This window comes from Pteronotus mesoamericanus, unplaced genomic scaffold (genome assembly GCF_021234165.1).
Source record: "Pteronotus mesoamericanus isolate MK-2021 breed Mesoamerican mustached bat unplaced genomic scaffold, CSHL_Meso_final contig_75, whole genome shotgun sequence".
Classification (NCBI taxonomy): Eukaryota; Metazoa; Chordata; class Mammalia; order Chiroptera; family Mormoopidae; genus Pteronotus; species Pteronotus mesoamericanus.
The window spans coordinates 10,370,565-10,398,089 of NW_026555249.1; the positions used below are offsets into that span (position 1 = coordinate 10,370,565).

Sequence of the window (27,525 nt, forward strand, 5' to 3'; positions counted from 1 at the left end):
ATGCTGTAAGCACTACCCATCATGCCATGTGCTGGGTGAGAGACTCCAGGAGCAAGAAGCTGTGTGGTGGACCACGTATGGACAATGAGGAGGGTAGGCAGAGCCCGCTGGGCAGAATTATGTCAGTGAATCATACAGACAAAGATGCTGTCATGTCTGAATGAATGAGTCCCTACATGTGCACTTGCAGCACAGAGGAACATGAGAGCTAGTCTCTATTTGAAGTGAAGTGTAACGACTGGGCACAGTCTATGGGCTTCTTACTCCAACATTCATTCTTTCTCCTCCTCAGTCATTTAATTTCATTCACAAGTGCCTGCACATCCAGCCAAAGAACTGCATTCACAGCCTCCCTTGAAGAGACATGTGGCCATATGGATAAGAGAAGATTAAGGAGCTGAAAGCAAGTGATGGGCCTTTCAGAACTTTCCTTAAAAGAGAGACTGTGTCTGTTTTTGGTTTTGCTTCCCTCCTGGTCCAGCAGAGCAATCTTGGACGAGGAGGTAACTGTGGGACGGCAGGCCAGAGGGCGGCAGGAGCTTCAGTGCTTTCTGAAACAAGTGAACCACCAAGCTGGCCCTAGACGGCCTACCTCTGGGTGTGTTTTGTGAGAGAGAGAGAAATAAAATCTTACCTTAAACTAATGATGTTTTGGATTAAACTCAGCTGAAAGTAGCCCCTCAATTAATAAGTGCCCTCGACCCTCCTGGGTTTGTTCATGAAAGAAAAGGCAGTTATAACAACAAAGATGTAATTTTTATTCTTCATGCTTTCTGTCTGTGCATGAAAAAAATAAACAGACAAAGGAGGGGGGGTCTGTGTGTGTGTGTGTGTGTGTGTGTGTGTGTGTGTGTGAGAGAGAGAGAGAGAGTTCCACCCCCACACCCCTTTCTCCAAGCTTTTGGAGTTAGGACTTGGCCCTATACTTTGGGAAAGAGGAAGACTTTGAGATAATTGAATCTGAAGTTTTAAAATAGAAATAAGTCTTTATAATAAAAACAAGGCTGTTTAAATAAACAATGTCCATGAAAACTCATGGAACTGAGCTGAGAGATGATGAGAAAGCTTGTAACCAGTGGCAAAGAAGGAATTCAACTGAACATAGAAGTGATCAACTATTTGAAAAATTAATATATTTCATGTTTGTGCCTCAAGAAGCTCAGCTGCTCCATCCAGCTGGCTACAAGAGACTGGTCTTCCCAGTTTCCAAACAGTCTACAGAGGATCTCTTACCTACAGTCTTCTTCTGGTGACATACAAACACATCCAGATTCTGATTCTTTTTGTCCTGGTTGACAATTGCCTTTTAAGTTGCTCAGAACATCTGAAAGAAGAGCAAACTGAGTAAAGAACAGTTCACAGTATCGATTCCATGTGATAAACCTGAATTTAGGAGCAAAGGCAATTTATCTCTTGCAGTCAGAGCACTCATTTTGGTTTTTCCAAACAAGCTGTCATGAAATATTCCATCTGAAAGGCCCTTTCTAGCTCTCATGAGCTGTCATTTTCCAACCTATTACTGATAGTAAGTTCAGATAACTAAAGAAAATAGAAATTTCTGTTCATTTGTTTTTTAAATATGTATTGAGCAACTATGGTATTCCCAGCACTGTATTAGGTTTTAGGGGTGGAGTAGTGAGCAAAATTTTATCCAGGTCTTATGCTCACAGAGCTTATAGTCTTACAGAGGTAGATAGATATTAATAAAAAAATACACTAATACAGCCCTGGCAGGGTAGTTCAGTTGGTTTAGAGTGTCATCCAGATGCACCAAGGTGTGAGTTCTATCCCCGGTCAGAGCCCATACAAGAATCGACCAATAACTGCATAAACAAGCGGAAAAACAAACTGATGTTTCCCTTCCCCCCCCTTCTCAAATCAATAAAAAAAATACACTAATACAAATAGAATTGCTGTCCCTCTTAATGCTATTAAAGAGAAAGCATGTAATCAAAAAAATTTATATAGCTAGGAAGGTTAGAAATGGTAAAATGAGAGAGGAAAAAGGGAAGTTTTCAAAGCATGGGAAACATCAGCTATAAAAGTGCTCAGGAGAGCAGCATGCCACTTTCCTGGAACTGGAGACCAGAGTGATTGAAGTGCATAAAAACAGGAGCATGGAACAAGTATGGCCTTGGGCAGGGTCTTATAAGGCTTTGGAAGGACTGCTGTCCTCACTTTATAAGCAGTGGAAAGTCTTTGATGGGTTTAAGCAACGGGTGGTATGACAAAATTAGGTCTGGATTTTGAAAAAGAAATGAACTCTGGCTGCTGTGTGGAGAATGGAGAGGCATGGCGGTCAGGAGAGCTATGTGTAGACAACCTATGAGGTTACTGTAGTAGATAAAAATAGAGGATATTTCATATTGTGGGTGAGCTATGAGAGCTGTGAGGCATGGCTCTTAGGTGTCTTGTTTGCATAAGAGACTAGACGTGGGTGCTTTAACTGAAACAGAAAATATTAGATGTTAGTTTTAGGGAGGAGAGCATGATGACTCAAGGGTTTCTTTCTGCATATATTGAATGTATGGTGTCTTTAAGGCATCTAAATGGAAGAGATATATAGAAATTTGGATATTCAAGTCTAAAACTCAGTGGAGGAGGCTGTGCTTTACACTTGTCATTAGTATATAGGGGATCATCAGAGATATGGTAGGGATGAGATTCCCCAGCAGGGGAGTGTAGCATGGATGGAGAAACAGATTGGAGCCTTGAGGAACTCCAACATTAAATGCTGGATTTCCTCAAGGCTTCTGCCAAAAATAGAAGGCAATAGACGGAGAGGTAGAATCTAAAGAAGATGGTGTCCTATCTTGGGAACCACAGAAAGAACATATACCCAGACAGTCAACACTGTAGAATGTGGCTGAGAGATCAAGCAAGATGAGGACCAAAATATTGTCCGTTACATTTAGCAATGCAGAGGACAGTGATGACAATTCTGCAACTGGATGTGGGGGAGCAATGACGTGAAAGGCTGATTTTCTTAGAAGAAGAATCAATGAAGAAAAGTAATGTAGCAATTTATGCCTGCATGATATTCTGGGCACTAGGATACTCTGATGAATAAAAACAAACAAACAAACAAACAAAAAAGGATAAAAACAGCAGTGATCCCTTTCTCCATGAATCTAAAGGGTAGCGGGAAGACAGGCAGGCATTAATCATAATCATAGAAATGGGTTCACATTTCAAGGCTGAGACAGGTGTTTTGAAGAAAGAGAACATGGTTCTGGGAGATTACATAAAAAAATACCCCAACTAGAGATGTAAGGAAGATCCATAAGGAAATGACACTTGAGCTAAGATGAGCAAGTGACTAGTATGTACACGAGGAAGGGAAATTAAAGTAGAGAAACTGGCACTCGGGTATATTATAAGGGAGGGGGACTCTTGGTTGTCTTTGCTTACAATAAGGCTCATCCAGAGAACTTTTACGCTGGTTAAGTCGGAGCCTGGAACTGACCCCTGGAGCCTGGGGGATGAAACACTTCCTGGGACTGAATCCGACTAATCTGCAGAACCACAGTGGCCTCTACAAGCAACTCATTGTCAAAGAAGGGCAGGAGGCAGCTATCCATATATTCTGCCACATTAGATGACAGACCAAGAGACCTTGCTCACGGTCCCTCCTCTTAGCTGACTAGGTTAGAAGGTTTGAGAAAGGAAGGAAGTTTATGTTAGAGGTGAAAATAAAGGTTTAAAAAATTGGTAGGTTTTCTTCTTCGCTCCTATTGCCATTTCCTGCCTGTGTTAGGACCCTTGTTGCATCAAGTGAAATTTGGCCCAGGACTTGCATGAACATGGAGACCTACAGCCACTGGTTAGACCTCAGATCCTAAGATTTCCAGGAATATGGGATTGTGTTTCTCTCATTTCTTGTGTAGCTATATCTCCTTGCCCTTTGGAAATAAATTCACGCTCAGATCAGGGAGGGACCCAAAGCCTCACATTGTTTCCAAAAAGAACCACCTTTGAAGGGGCACAGAGCATTACTGTCACTGGGGAGCTGACATTGTCAAGGGTCACATGCAAGGAGTCTCTGTTCTGTCATTGAGAGTCAGGTTGGAGGTGGAGCTGGCCCTCTGTGGCCCACACCCCCCAGGATAGTTGCTGAGCAACGAGGAAATGAGAACATCGCCATGTGCGAGGGGCCAAGGGCAAGGGGATCCGCTGGAGGGGTCAATTCCTCCAAGGAAGGAAAATAGTAATGGTGAGGCATGCAGCATCTCAATTTTTCACGTTGAAAGAACTAAGAGTCCTTCCCTGGCCAACAAATGGCCTGAAGGTCTCTTTACCTCACAGCTCCCCCACACTGAAAGAGTGCCCAGTTTCACTGAGGACTTCTTTTTCTCTTTCTGTGACTTCCTTCATTGATCATTTTTGTCAAAGTTGTTGGAGAAAAAGTATATAGGACAGGATATTGGTTTCCAATAACTAGATGTAGAACATCTCATTATCCTTCAGTTTGGATTATAAATTCAATTTCTTTTTCATACACAGAGTCATGCGCCTGTGCGTGTGTGTACAGGTGCTGTTGTTTACACAGAGAAGAGGATGCCGCCTAAGACGGCCCGAGGATCTTTGCTTTCTGAAGCCCGTGCATCCCAAACATTTCTATCCCTCTCACATGCATAGTTAGGAATCAGTTGAGACCAAGCTACAACATTTACCTAAAAGTTCTTACACATTTTCATGAGATCTTTTCATCAGTAGTTTTAAGGTTATGTAACAGGTTCACTTTTTCCCTTTCGTTCACACATTACCAGAACTCCAGAAGAGGATAAAGAAGACAAGATGGCAAAGAGCCTGGGGAATTAGCACAGGTCCTGCTTGACCCAAACAGTCTGGCCTTGGGTCTAATTTACCTTCTCTGCGCCTTCTGTGTTTTCATAAGCAAGACGGGTTTAATCATTTCTGATCTCAGATACACCCTCAAGGATTCTCTGATTAAAAGTGAGACATTATTTGAACAAGCATGTTGACAAATTTAGAAGACATGAATCCGGAGAAGTTCTGTTAACTGTTTAACTGTCCTCCGTCTAAGTAACTGACTTGCCCGACTGTTCTCGGGTCCCTTGATGCCGGCTGCCTGTCTGACATTGAACTTCAAGACTTACGGTTCCTCTCTTCCAGAGATTCACACTTCTACTCCCACCAGTCGAAAGCCAGGTTTACCAAGAGTCAGTTTGGTTTGTTCCTAATGTGTTTATGCTAGTTGTTGTTGTGAATGTATAAGTTGATTAAATATATCAACTGATGAAATAAGGAGGAAAAAGGGAGCTATTTTTATAAAAACTAAGTAAAAAACTTTGAATGAGTAGAATTTGCAAAATTTTGTTATGAATTAATTGCAAAGGAGAATACTGTGACAGAATAAGAAAAATGTACACAAATTGCAAAGCATTCTCTAGTTAATTTGCTTTCATAGTGCCTTTAAAACAATGCTCATCAACTCTATACACATTTGAGTGAGCTAGGCCAGATTTTAAACAAAGACTGAATACCGGCCCTCAGTCCCCACCCCAGTTTAATGGCATCAGAATCTGGGGATGGGACTTGGGCAGGGTGTTTAAAGACGTGCCCCACCTGAAGTTAAAAACCACTGTTTCGGAGCAACTGGCATGAGATAACATGGTATGGGGTGAATTACATATTTGTTTTCTATGACGAAAACGTCTTGGAACTCAAATTAGGAGACTCATTAGAAATAAGAGTTTGATCCTACATCAGAAAATTGGTGAATAAGTGTGTATTACTATGTTTCAAGTTAAAATAAAATGCGTACAAAATTGAAAAGTAGTACACACTGCTTTTTTTATGGCCCTCCACTTTAACCAATTTTCAGTTAACCATCAATTCGGATTGTATTAGACGAATGAACTTGCACGCCCTCAAAATATTGAAGTATATTGAAAAAGAAAAGTGATCTCAATCTCTCAAATTTGAATATATCCACTTGACCAATTACCTCTCATTTCTGCCTGACCTCTTCACCTACACAGGATGACGTATGACCTCATTATCTACACCGCCTGCCTTGTCCTCCCAAAACACACTCAAGAGGTGGCACCACGGGAGATGCTATACTACCCGTCCCGGGAGGCGCCCCCCTGGCAGACCCAGAGCCCTGAGCTGGTACTCACCATTTTCACAGGTGAGCGAGTTTGAAATGGGCGGGACCCAGGAATCCTCTGTGCACATGTACCTCGATGGCCCAGAAACAACAAAGCCTTTGGGACAAGTTAGGTCAATGGAGTCACCAACTTTGTATGATATGTGAAACGGCGAGAGCGTCAGGACGTCCTGCACGACTGGCTTGAGGCACTGTGTCCCTGCGGTCAGAGAGACAGTTCCAATGCGTTTAGTAGAGCTCAGAATATTCACCGGGTGAAGGCAGATTTCATACAACCCAAGAGGCAATGTTAGTGTGATTTATTGCATTCGCTCTGCTTTAAAGCCGCCCTCTGATCAGAAAACCCAGGGGCTGAGGATCCCAGGCTCCCCCTGCAAACTGCCCTTAGTTTCATCATCTGAGGTTCCCTTGCTAAGGAACTGGCTCCAGCCACTTCCAATTTTCATTGCATCATTGGGACCTCTTCTCCCCTCTTCCTGTTTGCCCCAAAGCAAGTCACCACGCTGTGAGTGATACAGAAGCAGGATATTGTAATTGATGCTCATCTCAATTCTGCCTCATAGGGTCCTATAAGAACTCTGTGGAGTCCCCATGTGAGCTTTGTTTCAATCCCATTTTGACTTTTCTACAGCACAGATATGTGTGGAGCCTACAAACTCATCCTCTCCTCCTCAGGAAAGGATGTGAGCGTGCTCTAAGGAGAAAACTGCAGTTCCCATAAAAATCCCATTTCTGATACATAAAGGGTGTAAGTAAGTATCTTCCTGGGACTCATCCATTTGCATCAATTTGTACACCAGGCAAGGCAGATGTCCCTGGTTAGATGCAGTGAACAGACTTCCCGGATTCGTTTCTAAGCACAGGTTTCACCATCCTGTGTGTATGAGGCTAACACGCAGGGGCAGAACTGAAATGTGAAGATACTTTGAAATCTAATTTTAGCAGATGAATCCTATTTTCTGCTTCACTAAAGCTTTCCACCAGAGCTATTAAAAAGCAGTAAAATTGCTGATCTATGGGTGTGACTATGCTTTATTTATCTTGGGCGCATCCATCCCTTAGAATAGTCGTGCCACAAGTGACTGCCGAGATCTCACGTTGGCATTCCACGTCTAATTGTCTCCAGGTCCTGTCTGGTAAACAGCTGAAGTACTGGTAGCCAACAAGTTTGAATCCGGTATAGCATGCGATTTCAGCATCTTCCCCAACTGAGTACACTTTCTTTTCATTCTAGAATTAAAACCAAAACCAGCAAGTTATGAGTGACACTTATATTTCTGAACACTGTGGCGTCATCCTGGGCTCTTTCTACTCCTTCACTCCTGTTATCTACTCAGTCACAGAGTCCTCTCACTTTCGGCTTTTAAATATCTCTCAACACGCTCCCCTTCCCTTTGCTATCACCACCGCCTTTGTGCGTGGCATTTATTATCTCTTACATGGACGGCTTTCTAACTGGCCCTTTTTCTAATCCAGTTTCCATATTGCTAATCTAAGGTGATTAGGATTTGTTTTTCCTTACAAATTTGCTCCCCTGTATATGGGATGGCCTACTATTTCAACAACAAAACAAAACTACATGCTTCTCCTTTAGCGGCTATAAACTGAATGTACAGTGTATCCTACATATGCAAACATATGCAGTTGCTATGATGACTAATTGGCTACAAATCATTTAAAGGTGTGAATTCCCTGAAGCCATTGGTCATTGTATATTTCCCCAATTATGGGTAATTAAAATACAACTACTGTCATGTATGTGTGTGTTGGGGAGTCACTAAACTTTTCAATATAAAATAATATAGTTGAAAAAAACATTAATTTAAAGGTTTTTTACAGAAAAGTTAAACTAAAAAAAAAGGAAGGGTGATTAGGGAGCATGCCTTTCAATTTTAAATCGTCTCCTGAAAGTTTGTATCTAACACCACACACCTGTCTGACCAGTCTGACCATATCATATTACGGCTTAATGAAAAAATTAAATGATTAATTTATAGTAATTATATTAAAATAATACTGACTAGTTAAGGGTGCTATGGGTTTCTAACTTAAATCATTACAGACGCAACACCTCCTGCAATTATAGCCAAGGCTAGTTTGTCTCTCTGATAACATGCTCAGGTCGGGGATTAGTTTGCTCAGACTCAGAGTTAAATAGTCAGGTTTTAGTTGCAGGTTCTTACCAATCACCCAACCTCTATTATGCTCAAGTTCCATTCTCCATTCATGTGTTCACATATGTGCATTATTAGCATATGAATTAGTGGTGCCAAGTAACATGGGGAACCTGCAACCTTCCACCGGCCTAACGACCAGGCATAAAGGCCTCCCCAGGGAGTTCAAGGTGGAAGAGGGGCCACGCATCTCTGTAGGTCACTTTTTTTACATTTTAAATTAACAGAAGATTATTAAACTAGGAAAACAATGCCTCTAAATTGAAAAAGCTTTTTACTTTTTAAGTTCTAGTTTTTGGATGCCAAACCTGAAGTGAAGGTCAGGATGCTTACTCGGATAAATCCATTCTCCGGAGGAACGGGCTGAGGACACCCTGTGTCTGATTCTATGTCAGGAAGGTCTACTTCTCTTACATATTCATCGTCATTGATACATACTTGTCCACTAAGAGGGAAAAATAAACATTGTATATAATATAATAAACATGAATATATGTAACACATATTTACATGTCTATGTATATATGTAGGTGTATACCTACAGACACATTATATGAGTGTATATATAATACATGCAAAGAAGAGAGGAAAGAGTAACAGCAGATGCAATACCTCACTAACATGCTGCGCTGGCACAGGGAAAATTCTAATTATTTCTTTATTTAGCAGTACGGTACCAACCCCTCCCCTGCCTGTGTTAGCGGGTGACTGGCCCATCCTTTCCCGCCGCGCATCTGCCTCCTTACTTGTTCTCCATTATTGAAATCGTGCAGGGCTCCTCTTGCCGACTCTCCCCCTCGCAGGGTTTCCCTCCGCGCTGGGGGGCCGGGTTGTTGCATTCTCGCCTTCTCGACCTCTTATACGTGACGTCGCACTGGCTCCAGGAAGACCAGCAGCCCCAGTTCCCATCCACCGCATCTGGAATGCAGGAAGACCCGCCCACCCATCACGGTGCACCCGAGAGAATGTGGGCTCAGGCCCTTGGATAACTTGGTTTCCCCACTTTTTAGCTGTATGACCCTGTGAGGAATATTGCTGGGTTATTGGGAAGGTAAAAAGAAATCAGGGCCTGACCCCGTGCCTGATTTCCTTTTCCTGCTCCCTGGGCCTGGATCAAAGGGCAGCCATTATGAATCATTTTCAACTATCTGCAAGGTATGGCACACACATGTATATGCATATATCTATGTATAAAGACGAACTTCGTCTGAATACAGTATACGTCAAACCAGGTGTTTAAAGGCAATGGAATATTTTCTTACTCCCAAGATACATCCCCTTTCTAAGAAGAATTACAGGTAACCAGGAACATTACTTAGTCCCGTATGAGAACTTGGGTTCTGGCTTAATTTATCTCTAATACCGAGCTGTCTTCATTTTATATTACAATACATGAAAAAGGCTTATAATAATACTATTGCATTTTTTATTGTATAATATTTTTTATTATTTTATTCATTTCATGTTGCCGGCATCGTGCTGTGTATCCTTTACATATATGTGAATATGTATATGTACATACACACACATATGATACATCTTTGGATACATTAAATGGATGAGCAGATGGAGGCAAAGAGAGGCTTGGTGGCTTTCCCAAGGCCACATCACTTGTAGGTCACAACAGATGCATTCCAGGGCCGTTGAACCTTATCATCTAACTTTTTTCAGGCTTATTTTCCTCCTGTGTTTGCCTAAGGTAGAAGATGCTAATAGAAAGGTGTTTTTGTTTGAATGGACCAACCCCGTATACCTTTTGGAGAGGAAAAGGTACCTGCCTCACAGTCACTTACTGACACTTACCGGATTTATAATCTGGGGCACGTTTCTCACAGTTGTCGCCGTAGGTGCCACTCTGGCACACACACAGGCACTCGGTCCCTGAGAGGGTGGGCCGGCCGTTGTTTGGGCATGGAGCGCACTGGCAAGGATCAAACTTGGCTGCATACTCTTGGAAAGCTTTCCTGAGGTTGTTCCGCCTGGTCACGGCACAGGCAATGTTTCTCACCAAGTCTGTGATGGGAGCAAGCTAAGAGCAAATGGCAGAGGGGAGGTCTAGTCACAGCGTCATCCCTTTGCATATGTTGCCATCACTGCCCAATTCTCATGGAACAGGAGGCAAGGCATGGAAAACCTAACGCTTCAGAGGGGTTGTGGCAGAATACAGGGCATCTCAGTTGCACCAGTGGAGAAAGGGGAGGGCAGGGGCGTTTCCTTCCCTTCTACAGCGGGCATGGCAGCTCCCAGCAAGACTGGCTTGTTTCTCTACTCCTTAAGGAAGGGCAGGTGTGAGGTATATGGAGGCTCCTATCCCTGAAATTCTACTATGGAGGAAGCCCCACATGAGGTGTTGCTTACTGGGACTTGCATCATATTATTTATTAAGCACCAAACGCATGCATCCAAGTACTGAGAGAGGGGACCATGAGTTAGGCAGCTCAGAAAGGCTCTGCTGAAACCTCGTTAAGTTTGACTCAAGCAGAAACATCCAGAAAGGAAGAAGAGGGGCTTTCTGAGTTCTTTGTTTTTCCAGGGTAGCATTGGCCTTGCTGGAACTATTGCAGACTATGTTAAGTGGGAGAAAGTAGAGAGGTGAGCTCACTGGTAGGATGAGTGGAAGAATTACAGTAACAAGTAATGGGGTTAACACAAAACCAGGGCTCATTTTATTAACATTTTTAAAGCTCAGAGGAATGGCTACATAGTGGTAGTGCCATGTGTGACTCACAGGTGCCCAGGTGGGTGGCTGGCTCTCATTTTTCCACCACAACCTGGAGAGTATGATGTATCTTTACGCTGCATGGAAGTTATTCTACTTTCACAATGATTGAACTCATTTGTCTTCATTTAAATGAAAGGAGCAGAGTAGCTTGTTAGTGGGCACTTTAAAATGTGCTTATATTTTAGGCAAAACTGGTTCTAAATGGCCTATGATTTATGTGTGGGCAAAGTATTTCATAAATAATAAAAATCATGTTTTTATGTAATTACAATAAATATAAGATTGGTAAATTTAATCAAAGGTGATAGAACCAGAAAGCCAAATAGATCTAAAATCTCATATATCTGATGGAGCTATAAATGAAGATTTGGGGGTGCACATCAAATAAAGAGTTGCAAAACACTACAGAAATCAAATTTATTGTATAAATTGGAGAGATGAAGAACGCTACACAAGGCAAATTTGAACAGCTTTTGCCACTGAATTCCCTTTCTTGATATTCTACAGATGCTAGAAATTCTAAACACTATCTTAGAGAATGTTTGCTTGAATAGAAAAAGCAATAGACATGTAATTTAACATTTAAAAAAGGTCCATTGTGCAATGCATGCTAAAGAAGACATTTCCTTTAGGATCTGAGAGGAAAATGGAAAAGGAATTGCGTGACATTTGTGAGCTGCTAGAAAACTACTTCAGCTCCCTTACCCAGGCTACTTTTTCATCTTACCTTGAAGTCAATCACAACAGGATTATCCTTCACCGATTCTTTCCAATCCTGGAAGACCTTCTCCCTGGAACCAGAGTTCCCTTTCTCCCTCACCAGATCTGCTGTCTCCTTACTCCTCCCACCTTGAATCAAGGAGATGGATTTCTCTGCTCCCTTCACCATTGAACCTGCAAGGTGTTTTAAGAAAATCACTCATTTAATTTCATTGCATATTCAACCTCTAAAGAAAAGCCTGTTTGCCCCAAAGTAGATGGTATAGTCATGTACCGCCATTAAGGAAGCTAAGTGAAAAGCAAGAGAACACTGCTCCTCAGCCCTGCAGAGAGTTTAGTAACAGAAATGATAGTAACAGTGCCAACAGCTACTGTTTATTAAGTAGCTTGTATATGCCATGCACTTTGCAAGCATTATCTTATGTAATTCTCATAATAATCCTGAGAAGTAGGTATTATTGTAAATGTGGACATTAAAACTAGCAGTTTGGCCCGGAATGAGTGGTAATTTAGCGGGGGGTGGGGAGCTGGGATGCACATGCAGCCCAAGTCCTGAGGACTCTCTTCCTGCTCTCTGATGACAGACCCCTTCTTCTGATGTGTATTTGTGCATGTTTTGGGCCCTCGGGATGTTGTAAACCACTTGCTTCTGCAGACCCGTCCATTGGCTGCACGCTGAAGACTTCCAATCACAGAAAGAAGTTGAAAAGAGTGCTTTTAAGTTTAAAGACAGGAGTAAAAACACAACTAACCAAAGGAGAAAATAAGAAAAGAAATTATTTTTCTTTAGGGGCAGTGACATTTAATATACATAGCACAGATTTTTTTACAAATTTTCAAAACCATCCCTCTTAACCAATGGTGCCTATAACTAAAAGAATAGGAACTGAATAATAGGAAATTGTAGTAAGAAATAAAATCAAATGAAAAGCAAACTAATGATATGGGTGACAGTTGATGCCATTCATTTGATGTCAATTCTTCAGTGCCAGGGAAGATTAGCCATGCCCCTATTCTATAATAGTTTCGAATGATTAGGACCATGGGTGAAACATTCTCCCTGTGAAGAGTAGTATGATACTTTTCAAAGTGAGACATATAAAATAATACAGAGGGATATAAACAGAAAATTTTAAAGATTTTTGTATTTATTTTCTTATAAAAATAGGAGAAAGATTAGCATTTGCCCATATGTCATATACTAATTAACAGTGACAGAATATAACTGTCAGAAAATAAAATTAATAAAGTTAATTACATATAGAAAATACTTAAAGTAATTCATAAGAAATGCAGAAAAAATCAGTTATTAACAATTATTTAAAAAAATCTAATGGAGAGAATCAAGATGGCAGAGGGATTAGAAGTCATACTGACCTCCTCCCAGGAACAACCTGGAATTACAACTAAATTGTGGAGCAATCACCTGGAACAAACAACTGAACAACAACAAGAGTGGAGCGTTATAACCTCGGACAGACAGAACAATCAGCTTTAGCACAACCTAACTGGTAAAGAGTGAGGTAGAGACTTGAGAAGGCGGGTGGGGTGCCCATGGGCAGCAACACCAGAAGTATATTGAAATGGCCAGTTGGCTCCCCCTAAGAAGAGCAGGGTCTAAACCATAAATGGCGATCTCCAGCCTACAGCACCAGAGCCCAAAAAGTACACAGATAACAGCCAGCTGCGGAAAGCAGCAGGGTTGCTCTCTGCCAGAGACAGGAGGCTGGTGATGCAAAGAGCCATTTAAAGGGCCAATGCATAACTTTTTATTTGTAGCTACTTATCCTGGTCTCCAGCAAAGGTGGGGGCAGAGTGGGCTAGAGGTGCCTGGGGAGAGACTGGGGAAGGGGGCTTTGGGGAGAAAACTGAGACAGTAGCCAGCGGTATCCTGGTGCTGACTCATCCCCTATATGGCTGCAGCCATCTTGCTCAACCAGACCACTCCCCTGAGTGGCAACAGCATGAGAGGGCACAATTGCCCCATCCCCAGGAGAGGCTCGGCCGGCCCGGTAGTGCTAAAGCCTGACTGCTGAGTACAGAGTGGCAGCCACAGAAAATAGATCCCTGGCTAAAAAGGATGCAGAACGGTCTAGAGACACTTGAGGGGAGACTGGAGACAGAGACTTTGGGGAGAGAGTGGAGAGAGTAGCTGGCAGGATTCCAGTGCTGACTCATCCCCCATATGGCAGCAGCCATCTGGCTCAGGCAGACCACTCCCCTGAGCAGCAGCAGCATGAGAGGACCCAATAACCCTGCCCCCAGGAGAGACTCTGCCCTGCTATGGTACCTAAGCCGGTCTGCTGAGTGCAGAGTGACTAGATTAACAGCTGAAGGAGATAGCCACAGACAGTAGACTCCTGGAAGTCTCGATCAGATTACTTAAGGTCAGATAGGGTCAACATCTGACATCATTAGAGGCAGATCCACAAATTAAAAACAGCAGTCTCCTACCATAGAAGTTAACATCACAAAGTCAGGAAATCAAGACAGATCAATTTAAGAAGCAGAAGCAAAAAGAAGAGTCTCACAAATAATGGGAAAACAAAGAAACACTCCCCAATCGAAAGGAAAGGAGGAATCCACGGAAAGAGAACTAAATTAAATAGAGGCAAGTAAATCATCAGATATCAAAACAGATAGAAAACCATCAGAGTTCAAAACAATGGTTCTAAGGAAGCTCAATCAGCTCAGTGAGCTCAGAGAGAATTACAAAAAACTACATGGGAACTATGAGGAACTCACTGCAAACTATAGCAGTATGAAAAAAGACATAGAAACTATCAATAAGAGACAAGAGGAAATGAAGAATACAATTTCTGAATTGAAGAACACAGTAGAAGGAATCAAAAGCAGGCTCAATGGAGCAGAGGAATGAATCAACGAGCTGGAGGATAAGGTAGAAAGAAGCTCCCAGAAAGAGCAAGAAAATGAAAAAGACTCAAAATGAATGAAGAGGCATCTAAGGAAATGGGGGACAGCCTGAAACATAATAATATCTGTATAATAAGGATACCAGAAGAAGAAGAAGAGGAGCAAGGCATAGAGAACCTGTGTGAAAAAGTAATGATGGAAACTTCCCCAACTGGAGGAGAGAAAAAGTCACACAAGTCCATGAAGCACAGAGGGTCCCATTCAAGGGGAACCCAGTGAGGCCCACTCCAACATCGTCCTTAAAATGGCAAATATCAAACACAGAGAATCCTAAAGGAAGCAAGAGAGAAAGAGGTAGTGACATGTAAGGGAACCCCGTTACAGCTAGCAGCTGACTTCTCAACAGAAACACTACAGGCCAGAAGGGAATGGCAAGACATCTTCCACGTCATGAAAAGCAAAGGCCTGCAACCGAGACTGCTCTACCCAGCAAGGCTCTCAATTAAAATGGAAGGCAAAATAAGGAGCTTCTCAGACAAAAGAAGGCTAAAAGAATACACCTCCACCAAACCAGCACTGCAAAATATGCTAAAGGGACTGCTTTAAGATGAAGAAAAAGTTTCTATGAATACCCAGTTCCTTTCAGAGTCGCCAATACTTGATATTACCAATATTTTTAATATTCATTAATCTGAGTATGTCAATGAGGTGTTATTTTAATTGTTACTTTATTATTTGTTGAAACTAAACCTATTTTTGTATATTTCTTGCCTATTTCTATTATTTAAAAGAAAGCTTTAAATGACTTTTTGGTAGGTTTTATCCATTTTTTGATTAAATGTTTGTAGAATTTCTTCCATTAAAAAAACCCCAAAAAGTCTTAACCTTTGTTTAGATGTGTTGCAAATACTTTACTATTCTATTACTTGTCCTTTGACTTTTTTTATATGTATATTACTATACAGTTAAATGTTTAATGTAGTCATATTGTCAATATTTTACTTTGTAGCTTCTGGGTTTGAATATTTTAGGGTAAGAAAAATATTATTTTGTATTTTCTTCCAAAACTCCTTAGATTTTACATATTGATTTTTAACTCACCTGAATGTTTTTTGTATAATGTGTGAAGTACAGCTCTATATTTGTTTTATTTCAAGAAATAGTGGTCCATGCACCTCATTTGTTGAATAAGCATTATTTTCTCCATTGATTTGAAATATCAATGTAATTATATATTCCATTGTTAGACAGATATATATGTTTGTTTCTAGAATGCACATTTTATTTCATGATTTACTCGATTATTTCTGTGCTGGTGTCATGGTGTCTTAATTGCTGAGACTTTATAATGTATTTAAATTTTTTAATTTTTATAATGGATTTTGACATTTAAAAAATAAATAAATAAAATCAATCTGCATTTAAAAAAAAAAAGAAGGAACTCCTACCTTTTGCAACAACATGGATGGAACTGAAGGATATTATGCTAAATGAAATAAGCCAGTCAGTGAAAGACAAATGCCATATGACCTCACCTATAAGGGGAATCTATTCAACAAAATAAAGAACAAAATAAACCACAGGCATGGAAACATGGAGCAGACTGAAAGTGACCAGAGGGGATGGCGTAGGAGGAAATGATGGAAAGGAGGAGAAGACACTAAACAAAGAACATGTGTGACTGACCCATGGACATGGACCACAGAGTGGGAATTGATTAGGGGGAAGTGCAGGAGGGCAAAGGGGGGAAAATTGAGACAATTGTAAAAGAATAAATATGATTTAAAAAGAAAAAGGTTTAAAAAATCTAATGGAAATAGAATGATAAGTATAATTTAAGATGTGAGAATTAATGTCTCTAAAATACAGCAATTAATTTCGTCTTTACAATGTCTAATTTATTTATAACTATAATGGTGATTTTTTTTATTATTTGTCTTCGTACTTTAGCTTTGAAACTTCCCTTTTCACCTCATTCTTAAAATTAACTTTTTGTCTCCAAGCTCTTAACTTATTGAATTTACATTCTTATTAAATTATTCTATTGCATAAACAACTGACACAGAACATGTATCTATTCTTTTACTAGGTTATTTGACTGTTTTTGCATGCTTTTCTTCTTTTCCATGTTGTGTTTTTATATAATATGAATGCGTGGTTGTCAAACCAGTTCTCATTTTTCTCATGCTTAATTTAACATGGGTGTCTTCACAGATACCATCTATATGCTCTGATATTTTAAATGATCTGTTTATGATGATAGTAACCATTATATTTTTATTTGTTCCTTATCCGACTCTCCATGAGAAGTAAGCTTCATATTTTGGAAGTTTCTGTGATTTTGCTTCCCTTTATCCTGAGCAGAATGAGTAGCAATCAGTCCAGTGACGTAAGGGAATACGAGGATTTTACACAGAGAAAAGACTTCTTTATGATGGCAGGGCACAAGAGAGAGCACGACTTGTTTAGGTGACTACTCACAGTGTAGCCAGACAGAGCAAAAGAGGCAGGGACACATCTTTTGGGCTCGTGAAACCATGACATGTTTAAGTCATCAGAGTTGTATGATGAGATTTGCCTTGGAGAAGATTCCCCTCAGCAAATGTGTGGAATGGAATGGAGCAGGGCATGACTAGCGGCCAGGGGCCTGTTAGGAGCCTTCTCTGGTCATCCAGGTTGGAAATAATGAATGGAGGGTGTGCATGGGAATAAACAATGAGCAGATGGGGAGAGCTGGGAGAAATACTAAGGAGGCAGAGGGATTGCTTGGCAGGTGTGAAGGCTGGAAAGAGGGAGAAATAAAAGCTGACACTCACGGTCAAGAAGGCAGAGTAGGGGAAACCTGTGCTCACTCCCTCCCATGACCACATCAAAATTACACCTAAATTACAGAACAATCCGCCTGGAGAACCAGCTGAGCAGATCTTCTATAAGATATAAAGAAGAGGCCATGTCAAGACCAAGAAAAATAAAAAATGATAACAGGTTTCTGGTTTGGTTGTCTGAGCCTTTTTTACATCACTCTCTTAGCCCTTTGTCTGTCTGTGTTTTTATTGGTTATTTATACATATCACTACTTTGTAAGCTCTTTGGTGGGAAGGCCTGATTCACATGCATCTTTACATCACAATCCCTAATACTGGGTCCTGTCCATGGGAAGAATCAATAAGTGTTAATTAAATTAAACAGCTTAAGTATAAGATAAAGAAAACCTTCATCATTTCCCCTTTTAAGTAGCGCTAATGATATTTTGTTTAGCACTCTCTCCGCACTACCCAGAGAGCTCTGAGGCAGATAAATGAGATAAGCGCAAAGCTAAAAACAGCAGAGTCAGGTGCAATGTGGTGCTTAAATTGCCGCCAGCCGCAGGGCACACAAGGGAAGCCGCCAAGACAGAGCACGGGTACCTTCATATCTCTCTGACATCTTGTTGGTGGTGCACCGGTGTTCCACGGTTGTCTTTTTAAAGAAAAGAAAACGTTTCTTTATTTCGATCCGGATACAATTTTGAACTTCTTCCTCGGTTAAACCTAGGAAATGAGTACAAACAAAGACTCCTGAGGATGCACCACCGAGAATGCAGAGAAGAGCGCGAGGGCCCAGGCCCCGGTGGGAGCCACCGCCTCCCCTCCTGCAGTTCCTGTCGAGGAGAGTGAATGGCCGCCTTCCCACAGACGCGTCCTTCGCAGAGCCTCCCACGGTTTTGAACCAAGAGATATTTATGAGTCCCTGCTCTCCTCCCCGCCAACGCTGGCCCTGAGAAGCCCGGGTGGGGCCACGGGGGCCCATCCCGCGGATCGTGATGGCCTCTCCCCGCTGCTGACACAGAACGGACCTCTCGGCGCGCCCATCCTCCCGGGCACCGCCACTGCGCAGCCTGCGCACCAGGAGAGGAACGCACGCTGTGTGTGGTGCCCCCGGCCGGACCCTCCCGGGCCACGGCTCATTCTGTGAGGCCTCAGCACGATCCGCCTTTCCCCCCGTTCATCACCTAACACGCGAATCTCGTGGGCCGTCTCTGCTTCCCTGCGCACCCGTTCTCTCTCGCCCCTGCGCTTCCTCCCCCCGGCTCAACGGCCCGCTTCACCTCTACCTCCAACGCCCTTCCGTTTCCCTCTCGGACACTCCGCCTGCCCACCTATGAAGTCCTCTTTTCAACATCCCCGCCGAGTGTTCTCTCGCTGACCTTCTGTGAACGCAAGCCTGCCCTTGACAGGCTTCCCGTTGCCCGCATCCCCGGCCCCTTCGGGCGTGGGGCGTGGGGCGTGGGGCGTGGGTCCGCGCCCTCGTCCGCGTTTCCCGGTGCCGCTTCTGCAGGGTGCCTCTCCACAGTCTAAGTCTTACAAAACCTCCAGTTCCCGGAGGCTGAGGCCACCCACTTCTCATGTCTTCAGTCTGCATTGTCCTTGTCTTTTACCAGACTCCCAAGCATCTTCGTCGAAGATTTTGTCACCTGAACCATTCTCTCCAAGTACAGCGCTTGCCATTATTCTCAGGGACTTCACCGTCAGTGCGGGCGGTAGGGGCCGAGAGGGGCACAGTGCGGGGGGAGCAGGTCTTGGCAGGTCGGTGGAGGTGCTACTGCCTATCTGGGGTCATCTGAGAAGAAGAATCAATGTTTCCTTTTTCCTAACTGCTTCCCAAACCGCCTGACCTGCTACTCAAAAGATCAATTTTAGAATCTAGGGTTTGTTTTTATTTTATGTTTAGTTAAAAAAATTGCCTTGCAAAACATAAGCACAGGAGAGATAGAGCTGTTAATACCAGCTCTTAAACCTCTGAAAGCACAGTAGTTTACCAAATACTGAGATTTAGGGTTGCAGATTACCAGAGGCAAGAAGGAGCAGGCGAAGAGCGTGAGGCCGGGTTCTGTGTGACCCTAAAACGGAAACCCGAAGGCCGAGGTCGCTGAGGAAGGAGGCTGAGTAGATGGGGATGGGTTGTGCCTGCTTCATGGTTTCCTCAACAGCTGTTTCAATAGTTTGACGTACTTGAAGAGATACATTAGAAGTTGGGAGTAAAAAATTCTTGGTTTAAAGTCCTCGTGTTTACCTTGTATCTTTAATTTTAGAAGAAAAAAAAAGATGGCTCTTTTGATCAAGCTGAATAAATGGGTCACTTTTCCCCTGATAGTATTATTCTTATAAGTGGGTCAAAATCAAATGTTTAGGGCATGTTAGGAATTTGCTATACCTAGAGCACATAACTCCCCACATTCTCTTACTCTTTTCTTGGTTTTGATTATCTGTAAGTTAAAATGCAATTTATGTGTCCAATTTATTAACTAGACCGTAATTAGCCATAAGATTAGTTAATTTCATTTTCTCAGGGTTAGAGGAGACCCCTTGAAGATCTGAAGAAAGAATCCTTCCTATGAGCCATGTGTTGGTCATACAGTGATTAAAATATCAAGGCTCCATCAACGAATTTCTGCACAAGCCTTCCTGCCCTGTAGCGTGTTCTCTACCTTGCTGCCTGACCCCTGTCTACCCTAAGGAGTCATGTGATGCCACAGCACGTGGCCCCCCAAACCTGAGGGTCCCTCTGATGTGGTGCAGGGATGGGTATTTTGGAAATGTCCTCACCTGCTCTGAGTGGGCGAAGGTCAATACTGCTAGTTGCAGATGTCATACCAATAAATCGTGAGGCAATTAATTTTCTCTTCAAATGAAGAGCAGAAAATGACTTCGCAACAAAAGGAGTTTAAAATTACCATCTTGCATATTATGATATTTTAATTGTTTAATGTTTCCCCAAATTCCTGAAATTCTTTTCACCTTGCACTCTGCAGCAATGTCAACGTTTAGTCAAGGTTTTAAATTGATATGGGAACACTGAACAATAGAATAAATCAAGGGATGCAATGCAATGAAATGAAAAAGCAACTGAATTTTGTTTATTTTTCTTGGGAGAGGCAAAGTATTATGAAATATTCAGGTCGTATTTTGAAATTAATGACAAGGGATATGATACTTATTGGATAAAGCAAACAAAAACCAAGCTTATTTTCTAGTTCCATGTTATAGCTAAGTGAAGGGAGAAGGAATAGAAAGAGAGAGAAGGGAAGAGGCCAGGATATATATTTATCTAGAGAGTGGGAAAAAAACAGGGAAGCACATCCCCTGGAGAACTCTATTTTGTTAAAATTTGTTTCTGTCTGGGTGTGCTTCATCTTCACCATGATTAAAATGGTACACCAATATTATTATTGTGACAGAAAAATGAATAAGTATATATATTCATTAAACATAAGAATATATATAAGAACATTGAATATAAGACTGTTTTATTGACTACATTGAATATACATATATACACACTATAAATACTATATACATATATAGAGTATATGTATTTGTGTATATGTATGCAGGTGGGTATGGTTATATATTTCCAGTTTCCTATCACATCTCAAACTCCCTTTTTTACCCTTATTATATGTATCTGATTGTCAGTCTCTCCATTTGTAGAGAAAGAAATGGAAGGCAAAAATATTTGAACAGGGAAGTATAGTTCATCGCTGTTCATTTTGGTTATGGGGCTTCAGTTATTAAAATGCTGGAGGGTTGATTAAAGAGTCACATCGTTCTTTAACTGACCTGATCTCTAAGCTTTGAGAGGCTTTGCTCTGAATATGTGACAAGTGTAGTCCATCAAGTGAGAAATTATTCTCTGGGCCACAGCAGCAGTGACCAGAATAATTTCATCCCAAGCGTGAATGAAAGGGCCGGAGACTTCCCCCAACCGTGTTTGCTCAGCATTGATGTGGATGCTATTCTCGGCGGCAGAAGACATCCAGTTCATCACACAAACTTTGCTCCCGGGAAAGGATAACAGACACGGACAGGAAGGTTAGGTGGTATGGGAAGCACGTCACAGCATGAATCTTTTCAGCTTCGCTAGCTCTGCCAGGTGAAATCTCTTACTGAAAGTACCTCTCAAAGACATTTATCCCAACTCCCCACTTAGGAAGCAGATCGTGAGAGGTCTCTGGTCACTTGAGGTCTGGAAGGCCTTGGGCAGTAAGAGGAAACATGAGTATCTGTCACATGAGAGATGAGAACATAGGAATTGACACTTCATTGACTTTGATGTTGTCTTTTAAAATAAATTCCTGGGTTGTTTTTTTCTTTTGTATAAAGTTACATTATCAAGAACTGTGATTTATTTGGGGGAATTGGTCAATTGAATTCTTGTTACTATTTAGTTTCTTGCCATGTTCTCAAAAGACACGTGATAGAATCATCACAAGGATGCTGTGCCATTTCACACAGCAGTCTAAAAAAAACTATTTCAAAGGTGCTTAAACTGTAATAATAATTTAAGATAATAGTTAAGAATCCAAGATTTATCTTTAAACTAAGGTTTCTATTACTATTTTATATGGAACCAGGAAAATATCACCAATGATATACTAAGATATAATGTTGTGACTTTTCCTCAAATAAAAGTGTTTCTCCTCTGGTTTCAAGTTTTATCACCAACAGGTACATCCCTGGCCCACATTAACTTAGTCCCCCTCTTTCCAGCCTTCACACCCGCCAATTCCCCCCTAATTAACTTAGAACCTTAATTGTTCTTTCATTTTATGCCCCTGGCTTTTAGCTTAAAATTATTAAAAGAAAAAAGACGTCTAGTGAATTTGTTATAATTACTATTGCCTGTAAAAATGCTCTAAGTAAATTATCCTTCAGAATTTGGCTCCATCACAAATCTTGTTTTCCTTGGGATAAGGGCATGCATCTCTCTTATGGGGGGACCAATAATGTGTAGCCTATGATGTTCCTAAGTAATCAGGAAATTCAGAGACAAATCTGAAGCCCCGTCAAAGAGGTTAAGCATATTTATTTATCCTTAATTTTTGGTCCCAGTTTTTTTTTTTTAAGGATTTTATTTATTTATTTTTAGAGAGATGGGAAGAGAGGGAGAGAAACATTGATGTGTGAGAGATACAGTGACTGGTTGCCTCTCCTATGCCCCCAACCAGGGACCTGGCCCACAACACAGGCACATGCCCTGACTGGGACTCGAACTAATGACACTTTGGTGGTTCACAGGCCATTAAGCCACACCAGCCAGGCCCCTGTTTTCTATTTTTGTTCTATTTACTTGACTGTGTACTTTCTGGTTATTCTTCACATCATTTTGGAAATAAAGCAGCCTCTAAATAGAGTTAATAAGAAAGAATTGAAATGATACAGTAAGAGAAAAAGGCATCTCATGCTATCAGATCAGTTACTAAAAATGAAGGCCGAAGTCAGCATACCTGAGTTTTTTAGTTCCTCACGGCTATACTGATAGAGGAGGTCGTACACGCCTCCCAGGGAACCAGAGGTGAAATAGTGAGTCCCGAAGTCCTCAAATATCCGGCTGTACAGAGCATAGTTGTAGTCCAGTGGCAGGTGGTTAAGTGCTTTCAAAAAGACATTAGAAAGATGCAGGTCTTTACTTTTCATTGTGAAGTTTAAGACTTTTATCACTTTATGGATCCTAATAAAACTAGAATCCTAAATGGAAGAGGAGAAATGAGTAAAAAGAAAAGATGATTAAAGATCATGAAAGTTTGTCTTTAAGTATCAAGCACTTAAATGTCATCTATTGATCACCAGCCTCATTTCAATCTAGTATTACAACAATTTTAACTCCCTGTTGCATGTCTTCACGTGCAAAATTATAATTTTCATTTTCTCATCCAGTACGTTTTCCTGAGATGTTCAAAGTGCTAAACCAATGAGATCACCTCGATGATGTAAACGGAGTGACCAGTATGCTCTCTACCTAAAAGAGATCAATGATCAGAAAAGCCCATCTTTTTCTCGTGATTGTCCGTCATGGCTGCATCCCCACTGCATTTTTATTTAGAAAGCCTTGCTCATGCAAATAGTGCTGATAATTGAATAAGGGCTGTGTGACAAATTTTCAATTGCAAGTTATGTAGCTGAGATTCAAGTCACAGCTTTGTCACTGAGCAAAAGCATTTAAATTCTCTAGGCCTCCATCACCTGTGTCACCTGGTGCAGAGATAAGGGCTGTGTTCCATGGCTTTTCACAACTCTTCGACATCACATCAACCAAAATGCTATGACTCAAAATTAACAAGAGGTAAAATTAACCAAAATTATTTGTATTCTCTCTCTATGCATAAGCAAAAATATCTTTTTGGAAGTTTTTTAAAATTATTTTTTTATTTATAAATCCTGTTTATTCTCTTACAGTTGTCTCAATTTTTCCCCCTTCAGCCCCCTCCACCCATCCCACCCCCGCCCCCCACTCCCACAGTCAATTCCCACTCTGTTGTCCATGTCCATGGGTCATTCATACATGCTCTTGGTCCAGTCCCTTCCCCTTCTTTCCACCATAGTCCTCTTTCCTCCTCCCCTCTGGTCACTTTCAGTCTGCTCCATGTTTCCGTGCCTGTGGTTTATTTTGTTCATTAGTTTATTTTGTTGAATAGAGTCCATTTATAGGTGAGATCATATGGTGATTGTCTTTCATCAACTGGCTTATTTCACTTAGCTTGATATTCTTCACTTCCATCCATGTTGTCGCAAAAAGTAGGAGTTCTATCTCTCTTTCTTTCTTTCTTAAATGTAGATTGATTTTATTTATTTCTTTAATGTCAAAGTTAATTATAAAATATTTAAAAAATTTGAAACCATTATAAAGTCTCAGCGATTAAACCAACAAGACACCAGCACAGAAATAATCAAGTAGATCAATGAAATATAATGAACATTCTAGAGACAAACGTATATATCTGATTAATATATGTATGATTAAGTTGATATTTCAAATCAATGGGGGAAAATAAGGCTTATTCCACAAATAAGGTGCATTTCTACTTGAAATAAAATAAATATAGAGCCCTATTTCACACATTACACAAGAAATATTCAGGTGAGTTAAAAATCAATATGTAGAATCTAAGGAGTTTTAGGAGAAAATAGAACTAATATTTTTCTTACCCTGAAATAAAATATTCAAACCCAGAAGCTATTAAGTAAATATTGACAATATGACTATATTAAACATTTAACTATATAGTAATATACATATAAAAATGTTAAAGGACAAGGAATAGAATAGAAGAGTATTTGCAACATCTAAAACATGGTTAACAGGTTTTTTGTTTCTTTTTTTTTTTTCGGGGCAATAAGTGCTACAAACCTTTAATCAATAAATGGGTAAAGAATACCAAAAAGTCATTTAAAGCTTTCTTTTAAATAATAGAAATAGGCAAGAAATATACAAAAATAGGTTTAGTTTCAACAAATAATAAAGTAACAATTAAAATAACACCTCATTGTCATACTCAGATTAATGAGTATTAAAAATATTGGTAATATCAAGTATTGGCGACTCTGAAAGGAACTGGGTATTCATAGAAACTTTTTCTTCATCTTAAAGCAGTCCCTTTAGCATATTTTGCAGTGCTGGTTTGGTGGAGGTGTATTCTTTTAGCCTTCTTTTGTCTGAGAAGCTCCTTATTTTGCCTTCCATTTTAATTGAGAGCCTTGCTGGGTAGAGCAGTCTCGGTTGCAGGCCTTTGCTTTTCATGACGTGGAAGATGTCTTGCCATTCCCTTCTGGCCTGTAGTGTTTCTGTTGAGAAGTCAGCTGCTAGCTGTAACGGGGTTCCCTTACATGTTACTACCTCTTTCTCTCTTGCTTCCTTTAGGATTCTCTGTGTTTGATATTTGCCATTTTAAGGACGATGTTGGAGTGGGCCTCACTGGGTTCCCCTTGAATGGGACCCTCTGTGCTTCCTGGACTTGTGTGACTTTTTCTGTCCTCCATTTGGGGAAGTTTCCATCATTACTTTTTCACACAGGTTCTCTATGCCTTGCTCCTCTTCTTCTTCTTCTGGTATCCCTATTATAATGATATTATTACGTTTCAGGCTGTCCCCCATTTACTTAGATGCCTCTTCATTCATTTTGAGTCTTTTTCATTTTCTTGCTCTTTCTGGGAGCTTCTTTCTTTCTTGTTATGTCCGGTTGATTTAGGATCAGGTCGTTGATATTAAGCCTCAAATCTCATTCCATTAGATTGTTGTTCTGCACAGCCCCTGAGTTTTGTAAGTGTACACATGCAACTGTTATTTTAAAAACTTTGTATATACTTTATCTGATCCCTCAATGTTAGCAAATTGTAGTGTTAGAGCAAAAGAAACAGAAAGAGGAGCATATTTTAGCAAAAGAACTTTATTATAGCTGTAAATTATTAAACAGCTACCTTCCTGTATGCTTAATTTTGGCACAAAAGAGAAACAATAACCACAAGGACTGAATAAAAGCCATCATTCACGTCTCCTCTTTTCCTTTCTCTTTTCCTCACTCTTTCTCTCCCTCCCTCCTTCCTACCTTTTTTCCCTCAGTACATTCATTGCTAAATGTCTTAGGTGCTGTGGACACAGAAGCAGACAAGGCAGACAGAGTTCATGCTTTTGGGGAGCTTAGATTCTAAGTGCCCATTCATTCCATTTTTAAGTTTCAAACTTGAATTTTGTCATAGAAACACGGCTTTTGAAAGTCGGAGGGACATTATGCTTTGAATAAAAAGCGCGATCGTTCCCTGGGTACCTGAAATGCCCATTCAGATTTGGGCCTTTAAATGAGCGGTTCAAAGCTTCTGGGGGGCTTTAAAAACTAAATTGTAGAAAACACAAGCAAAATTATGGTAACTCAGCCTAGTACAAGCATCTGCATAGTGCTCCAGTAGAAGAAAAAGGAATAGATGAAGAAAGATTAATGGAGGATGATGTATTTTTACATATTAAAAGAATTCCCAAAGTTTCTGGCAAGATTATTGGGAAAAGTCTAATACTGAGACATAACTTAAATTCTAAGCATTAAAAATTATAAGTTTCCAGACAGGACAAAAGAAAAAAAAATAATCTCTATGCTGATTTTTCCTATGCAATAATGGAAATTAGGAGACAGTGGAATAACATCTAGCAATCATCAAGAGAAGAAAACTATGATCCCAGATACCTTATCGAGCCAAGATATTCTTTATCTTTATTGCTCAGAGAAAACATAGGCATTTTTAGAGATACTAAAAGAATTTAGGAAGTATATTTTGAAGGCATCCTACCTAAGGATAATACTAAAAATATGAAGATTAAATGAGAAGAAGGATCTCAAGAAAGGGAAGATGAGAGGACAGAAAATGGTGATGAGTGAATGGAATATATATATATATATATATATATATACACACACACACACACACACACACACACACAGAAATACAATATAAAATATAACAAATATAAAATACAAGAAAATTTTAAAAACATGGAATTTATAAGTGTTATGCAAGGGATGTTTAGGTAAAGAAGACAAGAGTCAGAATAAAATACAAATGTGTACATATAATATAAAAGCCAATACAAAACAATCTTTATGGAAGACAAAGGTTTTGAACTATCTCAACAAAACAGGTTTTGCAGGCCTGTGATGATAGTGGTGGAGAAGCAGAGCGCTCATGTGTTCTCAAGGAGAGAGTGGGAATGGGATGTTGGAAATAGGTAAAACACGTTTTTGAGGGGAGCACAGATATTACTTAATGTGATAAAAGAATAAAGCAGAGGTGTAATTATGCTTTATAACTAGAGAAAGGTAACAGGAAGCAGAACTTCCAAAATGACCAAAATTATACAAGGGGTAGATAGAATTATGGCAAAGACAGCAGACATAAAGAACCAGGAAACAGCAACCAAGTGAAATGAGTAAGAAAACTTAAAAATGGGAGGAAAGTGATCAAGTATTTCAGTGAATATCCTAAAAGTAAGTTGGCTGAATTTCCCTAGCAAAAGCCTGAGACTGCCAGATTACATTTAAAAATCAAAGTCCTGTTACATGTGGTTTATAAGAAATATAGACACCTAAAACAGTA

The 27,525-nt window shown here is 40.5% G+C and overlaps 1 protein-coding gene across 1 annotated transcript in view; it reads right to left on the bottom strand.

Annotated features, from left to right (window-relative positions):
* Window positions 1-27,525, bottom strand: part of C6 (complement C6) — a 58,407-nt gene that overhangs the window by 7,638 nt on the left and 23,244 nt on the right. Inside the window, exons 8-16 of the mRNA XM_054583975.1 lie at window positions 22,893-23,133; window positions 18,034-18,156; window positions 11,760-11,926; window positions 10,114-10,339; window positions 9,057-9,228; window positions 8,644-8,755; window positions 7,234-7,366; window positions 6,147-6,335; window positions 1,234-1,324 (exon numbers count right to left, since the gene is read on the bottom strand). Coding sequence (XP_054439950.1) covers window positions 1,234-1,324; window positions 6,147-6,335; window positions 7,234-7,366; window positions 8,644-8,755; window positions 9,057-9,228; window positions 10,114-10,339; window positions 11,760-11,926; window positions 18,034-18,156; window positions 22,893-23,133 — 1,454 coding nt within the window. The remainder of the gene's footprint in view (window positions 1-1,233; window positions 1,325-6,146; window positions 6,336-7,233; window positions 7,367-8,643; window positions 8,756-9,056; window positions 9,229-10,113; window positions 10,340-11,759; window positions 11,927-18,033; window positions 18,157-22,892; window positions 23,134-27,525) is intronic.